At 43.5% G+C, this 15,422-nt stretch overlaps 1 protein-coding gene across 1 annotated transcript in view; it reads right to left on the minus strand.

Moving 5' to 3' along the window:
• Nucleotides 1–15,422, minus strand: part of TNFSF11 (TNF superfamily member 11) — a 41,678-nt gene that overhangs the window by 18,255 nt on the left and 8,001 nt on the right. The window contains exon 2 of the mRNA XM_063127422.1: nucleotides 12,368–12,535. Within this exon, the coding sequence (XP_062983492.1) occupies nucleotides 12,368–12,535 (168 nt within the window). The remainder of the gene's footprint in view (nucleotides 1–12,367; nucleotides 12,536–15,422) is intronic.

The following is a 15,422-nucleotide window of genomic DNA, read 5'->3' on the forward strand; positions in this document are numbered from 1 at the left end:
AGAATAGCAGAGTTGGAAGGGGCCTACAAGGCCATTGAGTCCAACCCCCTGCTCAATGCAGGAATCCATCCTAAAGCATCCCCGACAGATGCTTGTCCAGCTGCCTCTTGAAGGCCTCTAGTGTGGGAGAGCCCACAACCTCCCTAGGTAACTGATTCCATTGTCGCACTGCTCTAACAGTCAGGAAGTTTTTTCTGATGTCCAGTTGGAATCTGGCTTCCTTTAACTTGAGTCCATTATTCCGTGTCCTGCACTCTGGGAGGATCGAGAAGAGATCCTGGCCCTCCTCTGTGTGACAACCTTTTAAGTCTTTGAAGAGTGCTATCATGTCTCCCCTCAATCTTCTCTTCTCCAGGCTAAACATGCCCAGTTCTTTCAGTCTCTCTTCATAGGGCTCTCAGTTGTCCCAGGATAACTGGGACCACAGTTTCCTGATTTTTCCTGCAGCCCCGGGCCAACTCCAAGGACTGTGGACAGTGTGGCATGGGCTCCCAAGTTCTCCCTCCTTCCCACGTATAGCAGAGCTCTTCAAATGGTCATGGAGCTGTTGAGGGGAGGGGCTCCATGCCCATGCAATCAAAAATTGAAAAATCAATATGGTAGGTTGAACTGAATTTAAGCTGTATAATATAATCAATTTTCTAATCCACAGACTATTGGCCATTTTAAATGTGGTCACTGTAATTGTTGTCCACAATCTGTTCAAACACAGGAATTTCACAATCCCACTGACAACAAGAAATATTCATTGAGATCTTTCACCACTTGTGCTACATCACATGTTATTTACATTATTAAGTGCCCTTGTCCTAAACTATATGTAGGTCAAACTTCTCGACCACTTAGAATCAGAATTTCTGAACATAAGAGCAGAATTCATAACCTAATTATGGAAGCTCCATTAACCTCTCATTTTCAACAATTCCATCATTCACCTGATTTTTTATATATATACTAGCTGTACCCTGCCACGTGTTGCTGTGGCTCAGTCTGGTTAAATTGAAAAGAAAGAAAAGACAAAGCGGATGTTTCTAATATGTTTAATTTCACAATGCTTGTGGATATACAATATTTTTAGTTGTTCCATTGTCTGTGTAGATATAGAGATTGTCTGGTTTGCCGACTCTAGAACACGCAACATATAATTATCCATGTGAGAAGCAATCTGTGTCTAGATCTAAACCGCACAATTCTAAAGATTGGCCCTGAGCTTTGTTGATGGTGATTGCAAACGCCAATCGAATTGGGAATTGTAATCTCTTAAATTGAAATGGCATATCTGTTGGAATCATAGGAATGCGAGGAATGAGGACATCTTCACCTTTGAAAGGTCCTGTCAAGATTGATCTCCGACTATAACAATTGCCACTTCGTCTATAGTTGGAGCATTGAATCTTCGCACATGTTCTCGAGCAGGCGTTTTGTCAGCATGAATAACAATCTTGTGTGTATCAGATGGCATCATGTCAATTGCTGTTTTGAACAAATGTACTAAATTGTTTTTTTCGTGAAGTAGCTGTTGCAGTTTTGAAACGATGGGCCTTTTTATGCCGGTATAAATTCCGCAGCGTGCGTTCAATTCATCATTGCCATCACCAATGAAATACATTTGTAGGAATTTATGTTGACTATCTTGAAACGGAAGGAAGGAGCCGGCTTTATGATAAATTTGTCCTTTGACTTTGAAAGTTGGCATAAATGGAGCTGTGATGATTTCTGCGCCGAACGACATCATTTGGAAGCATGAGTTGTATTTCCTGATGTTAGATAGGAAATGCTTAGATTCTGCGGTATATCCGGCAAGCAAAGTTTGGAATGGCTCTGGTGGTTCTCCAAGTTGAGGCAGTTTAATTTTTCCAGCAGCGCAATACATTCCTTTTGTTTTTCCATTAAATTTAAGAGCCTTGCAATAAGGACACACTTCAGTCACAGTGCCAATGAGAACATGCCGCCTCAAACTATAATCATCAGCTGGGTTGTACCGGAATGCAAGGCGATTGTAATCGTGTGGTTGTTTACCACGGAGTTGTGTTTGACGCTGATGTGCTTTTTCTCGTTGACGTCTTTCAGCCGCTCTCAGCCTGTCGCGTTCATTCTGTTGAGAACAAAACAGATCTGAAGCTGTAGAACGCGATTGCCGTGCTCGCAACCGTGCATCCTCAAGTCTGGCTGAACGTTGCTTGGCTGGTTCCTTGGCACGTATTTGACGCATTCTTTTTCTTTTTTTCTCGTTTGCTGATGCCCGTTCTTCCTCAGTCTGATTTGCAATTTCTCGTCGCAGTGCTTCCGCTCCACGAGTACGACGACCTAAGTGTGATCTTCTGCGAGGCATTATTTGGATGAAGTAAAGCAGATTGTTTGGTTTTTTAAAAAGGATGTTTTTACGGTGAGAGGGTTAGCGGAAACTCCTGGCAGTTACCTTTCTTCAGAACGTGTAACTGTCACAGGTGTGACATCTATATTCACTCAGCCAATTGTGAGAAAACATGCAAATAGGAGAGGAGGCAGAGGCAGCAGATTGGCCTACTGGTTGGCGATGTCACAATGATCAGCAAGACTGGTTTTGAGGAGGCCTATTTCTTCGATTTTAAGACAAACCTTTGACCCCATATAGAACATAGTTACATAACAACACTCGCGTATTCGAACGCAACGTTGTGTCAAAATTTCAAAGCAATCGGTGAAGAACTTTCAGAGATATAACGTCTGTTTTGAACGAACATTTACATTTTTATTTATATAGATTTGCATTAGAACACATTCAACAGAGGCCATTTCAACGCATCTGTTTATTAGAAGTTTTGTCTAGAAGAGAGGCTATTTTGGATTCATAAGTTAAATACATTGTCCCCCAGGGGTCTCAGTGATATATTAGACCTTTCATCTTATCTTTAAATGCTTTCTCATGATTTTGCTCATGATATATCTTCAGAATTTGTTCTTCATTTTGTTTCTCCTTTCATTGTGTCACCCTTTTTATGAAATTGCTGTTTTATTAAATTGCTGACCAGCCAACAACCTAGTCTATTACACTTAACGGTAATTTCTTTATCTACCTCTTTAAAACATTTCAGTTTGTCAGCCAAATTTGTGCTCTCACATTGGACCTCGTTAATCTTAACGAAGTAGCGATCTTGTGATCACACCCACTTAACTGCTTTTATTTAACTTCTTATATATTGGCGTTTTTGCACGCTCCACATTCACATCCTCCCACCTGTCAGTCAAGGAACAGCACTAGTTTTAAGAGGCTCCACAGGCAAGTTAACTGCTATTACTTTCCAGTATTAGAATATTTTGTTAAACAATGGACTGTTTATTTACTCTTACCGATTATGTTATAACAGGAGAGAACATATATCCTCTTGATCATTCATTGTGGCATAGTCGCCTGTCTTAAACTACGTAAAAATCCGATTTAGGATGGTAACAATTTTATTCGCCTTATAACAAATTATGACTTTTCAGATTTTTTAGTAACTTTGCAGGAACACTTATTTGCCTTCTACTTCATACTTTAGCGCTTACTCCCCCACGGTTGTCAGAGTGCAGCGCGTCCTCCCTCATCTTTATCGCATTGGGCTGTTCACTGATGAAGCTTTTGAAACGGACAAGATATTCTGGAGTTGTCATCTGTGTTTAGTTTTATTCTTTGCGTTGTTCAGTCTGTCCATTTAAGGAGTATCTGCTTGTTCTTGAAGCTCAATTTGAGCAATATTGAGTGACTGTTAATTATAGTGTTAGCATACTATATTTTACTAATGGTTTATGCTAATCCATATTGTTCATTGTTGACAGTTTTGACTCTTTTATTATTGTTTATGCAAATCTCGATTGTTTATTGTTTTGACTGTTACGCCGACTGATTGTGATACAGACATAAGTACATATTACTTTGTCCACTCATGATAGTTCATTTCATCAATTGTTATACAGCTTAAATTCAGTCCAACCTACCATGTTTTTTCAATTTTTGATCGCATTTATATGTTCACACATTACAATTCTTAGGTCTTCTCCTTGTGTTTGTTCTACTTTTGTTAGGTCTCCTCTTTTTCTCTGTTCATCAGGGGTGGATGGCAGCATTTTCGCCATCCTCATTTTCCGGTGTTGAATTTTTCCATTTAAAAAAAAAAGTCTCACCAAGGCGCTGGATGAGGACCACACGCACAAAACCCCACTATGCCAGGAACACCCTCTTCAGTTCCGAGATGACGCGCTGGTGTTTAGACGCAGGGGGATGATGCCAGAACCAGGTAAGCCCAGGACTCTCCCACTCCCCCGGCCTCTAGATATAGATGAGGCCTAGAACAAAGGAGGCTAAACTCGCTCCAACCCCACCAAATACATGCTGAAGACAGTTTACATAGCCCTGGCACAGTATATTAGCTGTGCATGTTACCAAGTCTCTCCCGGAACACAGAAGTCAAAGCCCACCCTTGCAAAAATTTATATTTATAATTTTACAATGTGCAGGATTACATATGGTTCTGTTCAGCACACCTCCTTCAGCACCATTCAGACAATGTTCCTCTTTAAACTTTGAACTAGCACAATTAAAACCTATTGCCATAATTTTTATTAACAGAACTGTTAGGACATTAGCATCCCTTAAAGGCAATCAAGAGGAAATGGACCAAGATATTCCTACGCAAGGGGCTATTAGGAAAGACAGTACATATCAAGTGCCTACTACTCTGTCAGCTTTTAAACAGCCCTAGATTAGATTGTAATTACATTTAAATAGAGCTAAATACTCAGTGATGCATAAGAAATCTAACACTCTAAAGGCTCTCTGGAAGTCAGTTGAGTCCTCCCATTAAATGCTGGTCTCACATTTGCTGCCAGTTTCATGTGAAACAAGTATATCATGCTCAGTTTCTCAGGAAAATTTCCAGCAAAAACTAAAAGCCCGACAGCCAATGTTCTTGGAGGTACATGGTACTCAAATAGGATTGTACTTCTTTTGAATATACGTAGCAAATCTTTTGTTTGAAACCATCCCTGCGGAAAAATGGGTTGGCCCCATGTTCTAGTATTATCCACTTTCTCCAGACTTGGGACAATCCTGTTTCCTACCATGCAGCCCCAATCTTCCAACATTACCTGAGTGGTGCAGGAAGAATCTTGGAGGCCTTGAACAAATCAATTCTTCATCTGGACTACAGAAATAATAGTGATCTACTGAGTCTGCTCTAAGTATGACTATGCTTGGATCCAACCTATAATAAATGCAGGCTGCTTACCTGTAACCATAGTTCTTTGAGTGGTAATCTGTGCATTCATACCTACGGGCTCTACGCCTGCGCTGAGCCTAGCCATGAAACTTCTATAGCTGAGGAACGTGTTTTGGCGGGAACCCTGTCCCCACCATACTGCATATACTCCAATGAGTTCCTGCCCGTTCCCTCAGTTCCTTGAGACCACCTAAGAGGCCTCAAACTGAGGAAGGAACCCCACCTCAGAATCCCCATCAACATGACAGTGACACCAAAGCGAGGAGAGCGGTGTGAATGCACAGATGACCACTCGAAGAACTACAGTTATAGCTGAGCAACCTGCATTTCTCCTTCATGGTCTCTGCGCATGACACCTATGGGCGATTAATAAACTAACTTACCAGAGGACGGTAGGTGCACTCTTAAAAGTCTGAAGACAGCATGGCTCTCCCAAACATGCATCCAATCAAGCTCTGACATTGTAGTGTCTCATAAATGTCGACAGGCAAGACCAGGTTGCCGCTCAACACAAGTCTGTGATCGGTACACCTTGACCAAAAGCTGTAGAAGCACCTACACCTCATGTTGAGTGGGCTCTAACCTGACCAGGCAACTTCAGCTTCGCCAAGTCGTAGGCCGGTCTATCTGCACTAACCAGGAAGCACGTCTCTGTGAAGACACAGGCTGACCTTTACGGTTTATGCCATAACAGACAAAAAGCCTATTTGTAGTGCAAACAGCAGTCATTCTAGACTTATAGAAAGCCAATGCCCTTCTCACATTAAGGGCATGCAGTCTTGTTTCCACCTTCTTCCAGGTTGGTAAAGAAATGTGCTGATTAACATGAGAATCAGAAGATACTTTCGGTAAAAAGGAAGAATCCAGAAGCAGGTCCATCTTGTCCTTATAAAACACGAAGTAGGAAGAGTCAATTTTTAGAGCGCAGAGTCACTAATACCAGAAATGCTACTTTCCACAAAAGTAGGTGAATATCTACCATATCTACCATAGCCAAGAGCTCAAAGAGCTTGGACATAAGAGACCTCAGCACTACGGAGAGTCCCATTGGACTATTGACCAAACTGGTGGCACCAGACTCTTTAATCCCCTAAGGAATTCTCTAACCATAGGATGAGAAAATAATGATTGCTCATAGATTCGGGGTGTAGACTGCTGACAGATAAACCCTGATGGAAGACAGCTTCAGGCCCGTCATATAAAAGACACAGAAAATATATAATGCCCTGCACCGAAGCAGAGCTAGCATCAAAGCCCATCAGTGAATCTTTTAAACACTGACTACTTTGCCTCATAAGATCTTCTAGCAGGTTTCTGTGCTGCTAGAAGGACAGACTAGACCTCTTCCAGTATTGAGGAGTCTCCTATTAATTGCGAACTCTCCATGCTGTAAGCTTCAGGGGGAGTCTCCAATATTCCCCTCTGGAGAGCCTAAGGAGGAGGGCAAACCATGGTTGCCTAGGCCACCAAAGAGTGATGATTATGCCGTAGGTTCCATCCAGTCTGATCTTTGAAAAGGCTTTTACGATCAATGGAAATGGAGGGGGAATGTAGAGGAGACCTCTGCGCCAAACAAACCGGAAGGCGTCCCCTAGCGATGCCCGACAGAGAGCCCCTCTAGAACAAAACATTCTGCAGACTACATTCCATTCCAGGGCGAACATGTCGACAATGGGACTCTGAAAGAGGTGACGAAGTATTTGGGGCAAAAGTTGCCACTCGTGCGACTCAACGTTCAAACAGCTTAAGGAGAGCGAGATTGTCCATACCTGCTATGCGAACAGCGGTTAGACAGATACCTCTTGGTACAATCCAACTGAACAGTTTCAAGGTCATGTCCATCAACTCAGACGAATGCATGCTACCCTGCTTCTTCAAGTGCCGAAGGGCAGCTGTATTGTCCGTGAGTAGCAGGACATGGTGTCCCTTTATCTCTGGCTCGAAGGCGTGTAATTCCAGGTAATTTATATGCAGGCGGGATTCTCATTGAGACCATATCCCCTGTACCTTCAGAGGACTGCATTGAGCCCCCCAATCCACTATCGAAGGGTCTGTTGTGATGGTCTGGGACAGAGAGTGAGGAAGAAACTGAACCCTGGGACAGGTTCTCTTGGTTCATCCACCATCAAAGGGCGTGAGCGACATTCGACAGTACTTGCAACCTGGACTTCTAAGCATTGGCCCCAAAGGGAAAGACACAGAGGAACCAGTTCTGTAGAGGTTGCATTCTCAATCGTGCCCACTAAATGACTGTAACTGCTGCTGCCATATGTCTGAGCAGTCTCTGAACTGAGTGGGCGCTTGAAACCTGGCATAGGAACAGTCGCTCTGCCATACTGACTAGTGCAAGTAGTCTCTCTTGAGGTAAGAGAGCTCCGGCTATTGGGCGGTATAGAAATGTAATAAATAAATAAATAAATAAATAAATAGTATGTATGGCCTACTCTCAAGTATAGGATTGCCCCTATGAACTTTATGCATTGTGTAGGGCATAGGGTAGACTTCTCATTGTTCAAATAAAGGCTGATTGCTGGAGAAACTTGAGAATAAACTCGATGGTAGCTTCCAGTGAAGTCCTCAATGACCTTAGTAGGAGCTAGTGATCCAACTACGGGTAAACTTTGGTAAATGCACTTGGTGCCGTTGCCAGACCAAAGGGAAAGACTCAAAATTGGAACATTTTGGTCCCGATGACAAAACTGAGGAAACAGTAGTATGACAGATGGATTTCTATACGGAAGTATGCATCCTTTAGGTCCACAGCCGCGAACCACACCTCATGGTGCTGAAGCAGAAGGACAGTTGGCAGGGTAGTCATTCGGAACTTCCTGGTAAGGAGAAAAACATTGAGACCTTTGAGGTTCAGAATAGGGCGAAGTCCCCCATCTTGCTTCGCTACCATGAAATACTGGGAGGAAAATGCTCCTTGTGATTGAAAAGGTGTTTTACGTTGAATAGCACCCTTCTGTTTCCAACCTTAAAACCTCAGAAGGAGTTGTCACTCTCACGGTACTGGTGGGAGGGAGGACTTTGAACTCTACTCTGTATCCTCTTGCCACAATGTCCAGAACCCAAATATCCAAAGTCAGTTATGTCCAAAGTGGGAGAAAAGGATGTAAGAGGTTCCCGAAGATTGGAGGAGATGGCAACGGAGCTAACAACCGGATCAACGAGTCAAAGACGCCGCCTTGATGTCTGATCCATCTTGCCACGGCCTTGTCAGTACTAAGACGAAGACTGCTGCTGTTTACACTGGAACTGAGGTTGGTATCGAGGCTGCCTGTCAGAATATTCCTTAAAAATTGGCTGCTGCTGGCGAAACCAGCAACGAGGCTTGTAAGGTTGGGGTTGCTGTTGTACCCCCAACCTCATCCTATGAGCTGTGTTTTTAGCTTTCTGGGCGGAGTTCATCTGTTTTCATATTCAACAGACCCTCTCTGTCAAACGGCAAGTCCTCGATTCTCGAGCACGCTTTCAGAGCCAGATCAGCGGACCGAAGCCATGCATGTGATAGTCCTGACCATTGATTTTGCATTGCAGTCAGCCTGATGCCGTGCTGTGTTGATTTCTTGATGAGACACCTTAACTGCCTCTGATTGAAACATTCTTGCTAATTCCCTCTGATCTTCTGGGAGGTAATCACACAAGGAGCTCATCTTCTCCCAGAGAAGCAGCTGATAATGGGCCCTCATGGCCTGGTAATTAGTCACTTTCAACCCTAGTGCAGCAGAGGAGTACATCCATCTGCCCAAAAGGTCAAGCCTCCGCCCTTCCTTATCAACCAGTGAAGCATGGACCTTTTGGGAGCGACCTCGGGCCAATTCAACAATTATCGAATTTGGCCCTGGGGTGTGCAAATAAGAAGGCAGCCTCTTTCTCCTGGACTCAATACATAGATTCGAGCCTCTTCGAGGTAGGCACCATCAAGGATGGTTCTTTCCAGGATTGCTGGACGGTCTGAAGCAAAGTAGGGAGGAAGGGGATCGCTACAAGGGCTGTTGACTCTGAGTAAACTGCATCAAAAACAGGGTCAGGAAGATGTTCTGAGGGTTGCTCTACATCAATTCCTAGGGATTGGGCCATTCTTCCCACTTGATCAGCAAACAAGCCCATGTCCTCCAATGGCAATGCTGTCTTTCGAGCCCATGGCCTGGTCTGGAGAAGAGATTGATGGAGGTATCGATGAATACGAAGCAGAATCATCTCTATATTCTTCTACTGACTGTGGAGAGGAGACAGGATGATGTTGGATACTTTCTCTTTGCTCTTGAGGTGCTGGCTGTGGGGGGTTAGTGGTTGCTCTGCTGTTATTGGGACCACTGTTTCTGAAGGCTGTTGCCTCCCTTGAGTTGGTACCAACGGAGGCAATACAAAAACTTCCTCTGATGGTGGTTTGGAAAGAGAAGATGAGGGTCGATGGTGATCCCTCAGGGAAGCATCCCCAAGGTACTGGGTGCATTCATAATACAAGTCTCTGTCCCTTCTACAATGCCAACCTGCTTCAGCGTATGAGAGATGTGGTGGGACAGCCCATTCAGAGCCGAGTTCCTGATGTCTGATCGGGGATCTAGATCTTCCCTAGAGGATGTGAACTCTGTGCCTCGAGGCTTCAGTCTTGGTGGTGATAGTTCAAATTTCGCCCTCTGATGCTGTAGAAATCAGCTCGATCTGCAAGATCCGCAGAGGAACATGAGATTCTAAGGCTACTGGGGATTCTGTCTTGATATTTGAGAGGCCTTTTCCGGATCCCTAGCCGCCGCCTTCTTTTTTTCAGCCTCAGAGGCATGTTTGGATACCTTAGCCTTCTTTTAGAGCTTTTTTACCACCACAACCGCTGAGGCAGTACTCAGGGCCGAAGAGCCCCTCTGAGAGGTAGATGTTGTATAGGAGAAGAGCCGGATGCAGGCATCAGGAGTGACTGGGCAGAGGCTGGTCTCTGATTATCCACCGCTTCTAACACTCTCTTCAAGAGTTCGGCCTTAAGGCAGTCTGCTTTGTGTTTTCGAATCTGCTTCATAAAGGACAAGCAGAGCGAGCAGGTCTTGGTAACGTGAGTCTCCCCCAGACAAATAAGGCACAGAGTGTGGCGATTAGTTGGGGGTAGTTTGCTCCACAACTCACACACTTGCGGAAAGGTGCATTTAGGGCCATGAGCCCCAGGATTTGAGGAAAAAGAAAAAAACCCGAACCACATGCAGCTCTAGAAAAAAGAAAAAAGAGGAGTTGTAGAACAAGAAAAGCCAATGTGGGTTTGTTGTTGTTGTTACTTTTAAGAAAAAACAAGAAAGGAATAGAAAGATATTTTTTTTAGAATATTCTACTCAGCACAAAAAAACTCTCCTGACCAACAGAGGAAGTTCCTGACAAGGCGACTCATAAGGTAGTCAAATGGAACTGAGGGAACGGGTGGGAACCTGCTGGAGCATGTGCTGTCCGGTGGGGGAAGGGTTCCTGCCAAAACCCGTTCCTCGGCTATAGAAGTTTCCACGCTCTGCTCAGCGCAGGCTTGGAGCCCAAAGGTATGATGCACAGAGACCACGAAGGAGAAACATATTTACTGTGAGCTAATTTGGGTACAGTCTACTGTAGAAAAGCAGCATATAAACAAATAAAATTTAAGTTCGGGTGGCAGCTGGGGAGATTTTTGGAGGGAAACCGGCACAGGGCTCTAGTCCAGATCCTGAACAGAGCAGGATCAGTGCCCCCTCAGCTGCCTTTTCTTCAAGATAAAGCTGGCAGCGTTAAGTCCATTGTACTAAAAGTGTGATTCGTGTAATGTGTAGTTTGGCCCTTAGTTGAGCCCCCCCTCCCCCCTCCCCCCTCCCCTCCCTGTGCTGTTTGGGTAATGCTGGGAGTTATAGGAGTTTTTTTCTGTCTGAACATGCATAGGATGGTGCCCTTAGCAAAAGATTACAGCTAGCAGGGTTGAGCATAGACTTCACCAGAGAAGTTAGAGAAATGGGTTCTATGTGCCCACCCTCAGGGTCTCTGTCAGTGCCCACCCTCAGGGTCTCTTTTGTGATCAATCAGAGAAGTCAAAGTGCAAAACAACTGTTTTTATTGTTATGTAAGCTACAGTTAGATCAGCAGTGCCTCCGTTTACAAATCAGAATCCACGCACAGCCACGAAGTACGAAGTCTCTAGACGGCTTTGCATAATACAGACCATAACCAACTCCCTTTGGTTAATGCACTATGTTAGATAGTTAAGTAAGAGAAAGGGACGGATCGTATCACTATCCGTGTTCACATATACTACAAAGGTGGATAAGTATTATAAAAGCCTTTTAAGACGTTAATAAGTTTCACTAGTGCAGAAAAAAAGTATATTGCCACTGTAGGGCTGTGTAGTCTGACATTAAGAACACATTAAGAACACCCTAACAAATACTAAGAACCCATTAAAAAACACTCAAAGTCAAGGATTTAAAAAACAAAATAGACCAAACGCGTTTCGACCCTAAAGGAGGGTCTTCCTCAGTGGTCACATATACTATATAGACACAGAAATAGTAGGTAGTTATTTGCAAATTGCCAATACCACTAGATGTTACTGTCCCTTGCTTTTTAAAGTAGGTATTGGGCTAGTATATTTCAGCCAGTATCCCAGGTTTGGGATACAGCTTCCTGTCCCAACTGCCAAGGTGGTGTTCTAAATGCGAGGAGCCCTCTTTCTTACGTTCTGTAACGAAAGCTGGCCCCGATTTCGCTGGTGTTTTCACATGTATTTCTTTTGTTATCAAGAGGCAGATAGTTCCAATGACAACGGGAATCAGCTGAGCGGCTGGTTAAGCCCCTCCTAGGGGAAGCCCCGAAACAATTGGAAATGCTCGTTTCTGGAAGGAGGCAAGTCGGCGGGGCTACCTTATGGGAGCCCCGCCGACCTGCCTCCTAACAGAAACGTGCATTTCCACTCATTTTTCATTGCCCTGGATGCACTAAATCACCGCTGTACAAGTGGTGGGGGGGGCCACTCACGCAATGGAGTTGGCAGGCATGACCTCAGTACAGGGCAGTTACTTATACCTTCAAGGTGAATTTTGTGTGTGACAGTAACTCTCTTGGACTTGGGTAACATTACAGTGTAAACATGTAACGACACGTTACATGTGCTGCTGAAGTGAACTGACCTTTTGCATCGCTCCCTGGAAAGCTTGTTTCATCCTTTTGCATGATTCGGACATGAGCCTTGTTTCTTGGTTGGCCAAAGTTGTTTCCTGCAGGTCTATATTCCCTTGAAGTCTCAGGAAGGTTTTCAAACAGTGTGTATCTTCTTCTGACATTCTGTTAGGGTCCATCTGAAACAAATTATTCAAAAACAGCTAACTTCTTTTATGTAACAGGTTGTTCACGCACCCAAAAGCAAACAAGAAATATTTACCTAGAGAAACCAAAAACCAAAACCTTGCTCTGTTCTTGCTAAACAATTCTTAAGTTCTTAAAAATATTAGATCAATTTACAGTGGGCAGGTCAACCAGCAGCTCTGAAACCTGCTAGATAAAAAGGGAACTTTCATCAACTTCCCAGACTGAACTGCACCAGTATTATTTACATTTGGGGAAAGGTAACATGTGAAAAAAGCTTCTGGTGGGTAAGTTAAAGACTGGGGAAACCTCATGTAAGCCTTAACATCAGAAAAGGTTTTATTTCTTTATTACATTTCTATACAGCCCAATAGCCAAAGCTTTCTAGATGGTTTAAAAACTATTTTGTTGTTTCTAAAGAAGTTTTATATTATATTTTATCATGTTGTTGTACTGTATGGTTTTAACTCTTCCAAACCAAAATCAAAGCCATTGACAGTATAAAGACATAAAAATGCAATAACCACAAGCCTTTCTAGGGTCGTTCCACAACAGTGGTGCCACAATTATTAAGGCCCTGTCCTTATTAACCATCCACCTCACTTCATTTGGCAGCGGCATCCATAGGAGGGCCTCTGAAGATGATCTTAGGGTTCAGGTTTAGGACCAAAGCAGTTTAGGACTTTGAAAGTTAATACCAGCAGGAAATGGACTAGAATACCACTGCAGATCCCAAAGCACAGGCAGCTGTCAGAAAGGAAAAAGATAAGGTAGGGGTGATGTGGAGGCTGAGGGTTGAAAATCAGCTGAGGATTAGCCATGCCAGACAGTTTGCACACAAATGAGGCACCAGGGTCAAATGAAAGGATATGTGAAATGGAAGAAGGATTATGAAAAGAGGGGTGGAAGAAGCAAGGAGTTGAGGGACTGAGGGGCTAACCAATGAGGGAGCCTGGAGGAAAAACCTCAGTAGGGCCTAGGGACAGAAACAGCTCTATGATGTTTGAGGACGCAGAAGACAGAGGAGCTATGAAAGCACGAGGAGTCAGTGAGGCTCACAGGTCAATGGACGAAGAGGCATTGCACATATGGAGTTGAGATAACCAGTCAAATCTTTAGCTGCACGTTCCAAACAATACATAATTACGCCGTGTGTGTGTGTGTTAGGGTGTGCTCACATGTGAGCGCTTTGATACAGGATCTTGCATGAACTAAAAGTACACATGCAGTCGTTTACACAATCATAGACAGCAAAAATATATGCAGCAGAAAACACTGCATCAATCTACTGCAATAGGATCACAGGGACAATTTCCTCAAGAATGATCCCATGGAGAGTTTTGGACATTGTGAACAACTGTGTGAACCAGCCCTCAGAGTTCTTTCTCTAGCACAATAAGAAGTCTTACTCATGCAAAATACAAGAACAGGAGTCTTACTCATGCAAAATACAAAAAGGCAAGCAACCACCATGTCCTGGTTGAGATTCACAGTACCATTCTGTTTCCTGTTCTAGGTAACTACATACAGTTTTCACTCTTGTATATGGTTTCACATGTGGTTAGATTATTATAAACCAAGACCTCAACACACAAAATGGCCCAAAAGTAGTGAACTAGTCTATAGCCCAAAGTGAATTCAATTGAGTGGAAATATAAAGTGATTAGTTTGTATTAACAACTCTCTGCTTCCATCAAGAAACAACTTTCAGAGATAATGAATATGAAACTCTACAATGTACAACGTAAGTACCTGCAAAACAAACTATTTTTTCCACAGTTGTCCTTCCAATATTGGAGCTTTCCTAGTACTTCCATCCTCCCGAGGTCGGTAAAATGAGTACCCAGTTAGCTGGGGGAAAGGTAATAATGGCTGGGGAAGGCAATGGCAAACCACCCCGCTATAAGGCCTGCCAAGAAAACGTCAGTGAAAGCTGGCGTCCCTCCAAGAGTCAGTAATGACTCAGTGTTTGCACGAGAGGTTCCTTTCCTTTCCTTAGTACTGATTTAACCAGAATGTCCCTGCACTTTGGCAGCATAGCCACTAGCCACATCCAAGATGAAAGTGACCACCACCTGACAACATGCCACACAGTCGAGATGACAACTGTCAGACAAGGAAATGGGTCAAGAAGATTTATGAGAATCTGTGAAACTACTTGGTAGCTACCTAACTTTATCAACCAGTCTAAAGCCACACATATATATTTTGCAGATTGGAAAGTAGGGAAAGTCGCAAAAGATGGAATTATTGAACCCAATGTACACCAGTTTAAACATCACATGCCAAAGAAGGATCCAACAGTGGAGTGTACACTGTTCAAACCTTGGCAAAAAGGTTTAGTGGAAACGTTTGTGGGCAACAGCTGACAAAGAGATGCTATAGTCTGTATTCAGACCACAGGATTAGTAACTGGTGAAATTATGAGTATATGATGTATTGATCCATGGAGAAAAGTTTTAAAAAATCCCTAAACTAGGACAGCTCAGGTGATAGTCATAGCATATGCTACACGGGCCCAAATGCCCTTCTCATTTGCCTGGTGCCAGAGCCGTTAGTCTGGTGAGTACAGGGGAGAGGGCCTTCCCAGTCATGGACCTGCAGCAATGGAATCAGCTTCCATCTGGAACTCATCAGGACCCTTCTTTGCAGATCTTCAAGAGAGGTCTGAAGATCCAACTATTTTGGCTGGCCTTTCCATAAGTTCTTGGACTCCTGGTTCTTGGTAACTTATGTTTATATTGATTTTTTTTAAAAAAATAGTAACTTTTATTTATTGAATTTTGAATGGATGTGCAGTTATAGATTTTGTCACTGTTTGATATGGTTTTCATTTTGTATGCTGCTTTGATAGGGATTTACCCTTAAAGGTGGCCTAAA

This window comes from Elgaria multicarinata, chromosome 5 (genome assembly GCF_023053635.1).
Source record: "Elgaria multicarinata webbii isolate HBS135686 ecotype San Diego chromosome 5, rElgMul1.1.pri, whole genome shotgun sequence".
Classification (NCBI taxonomy): Eukaryota; Metazoa; Chordata; class Lepidosauria; order Squamata; family Anguidae; genus Elgaria; species Elgaria multicarinata.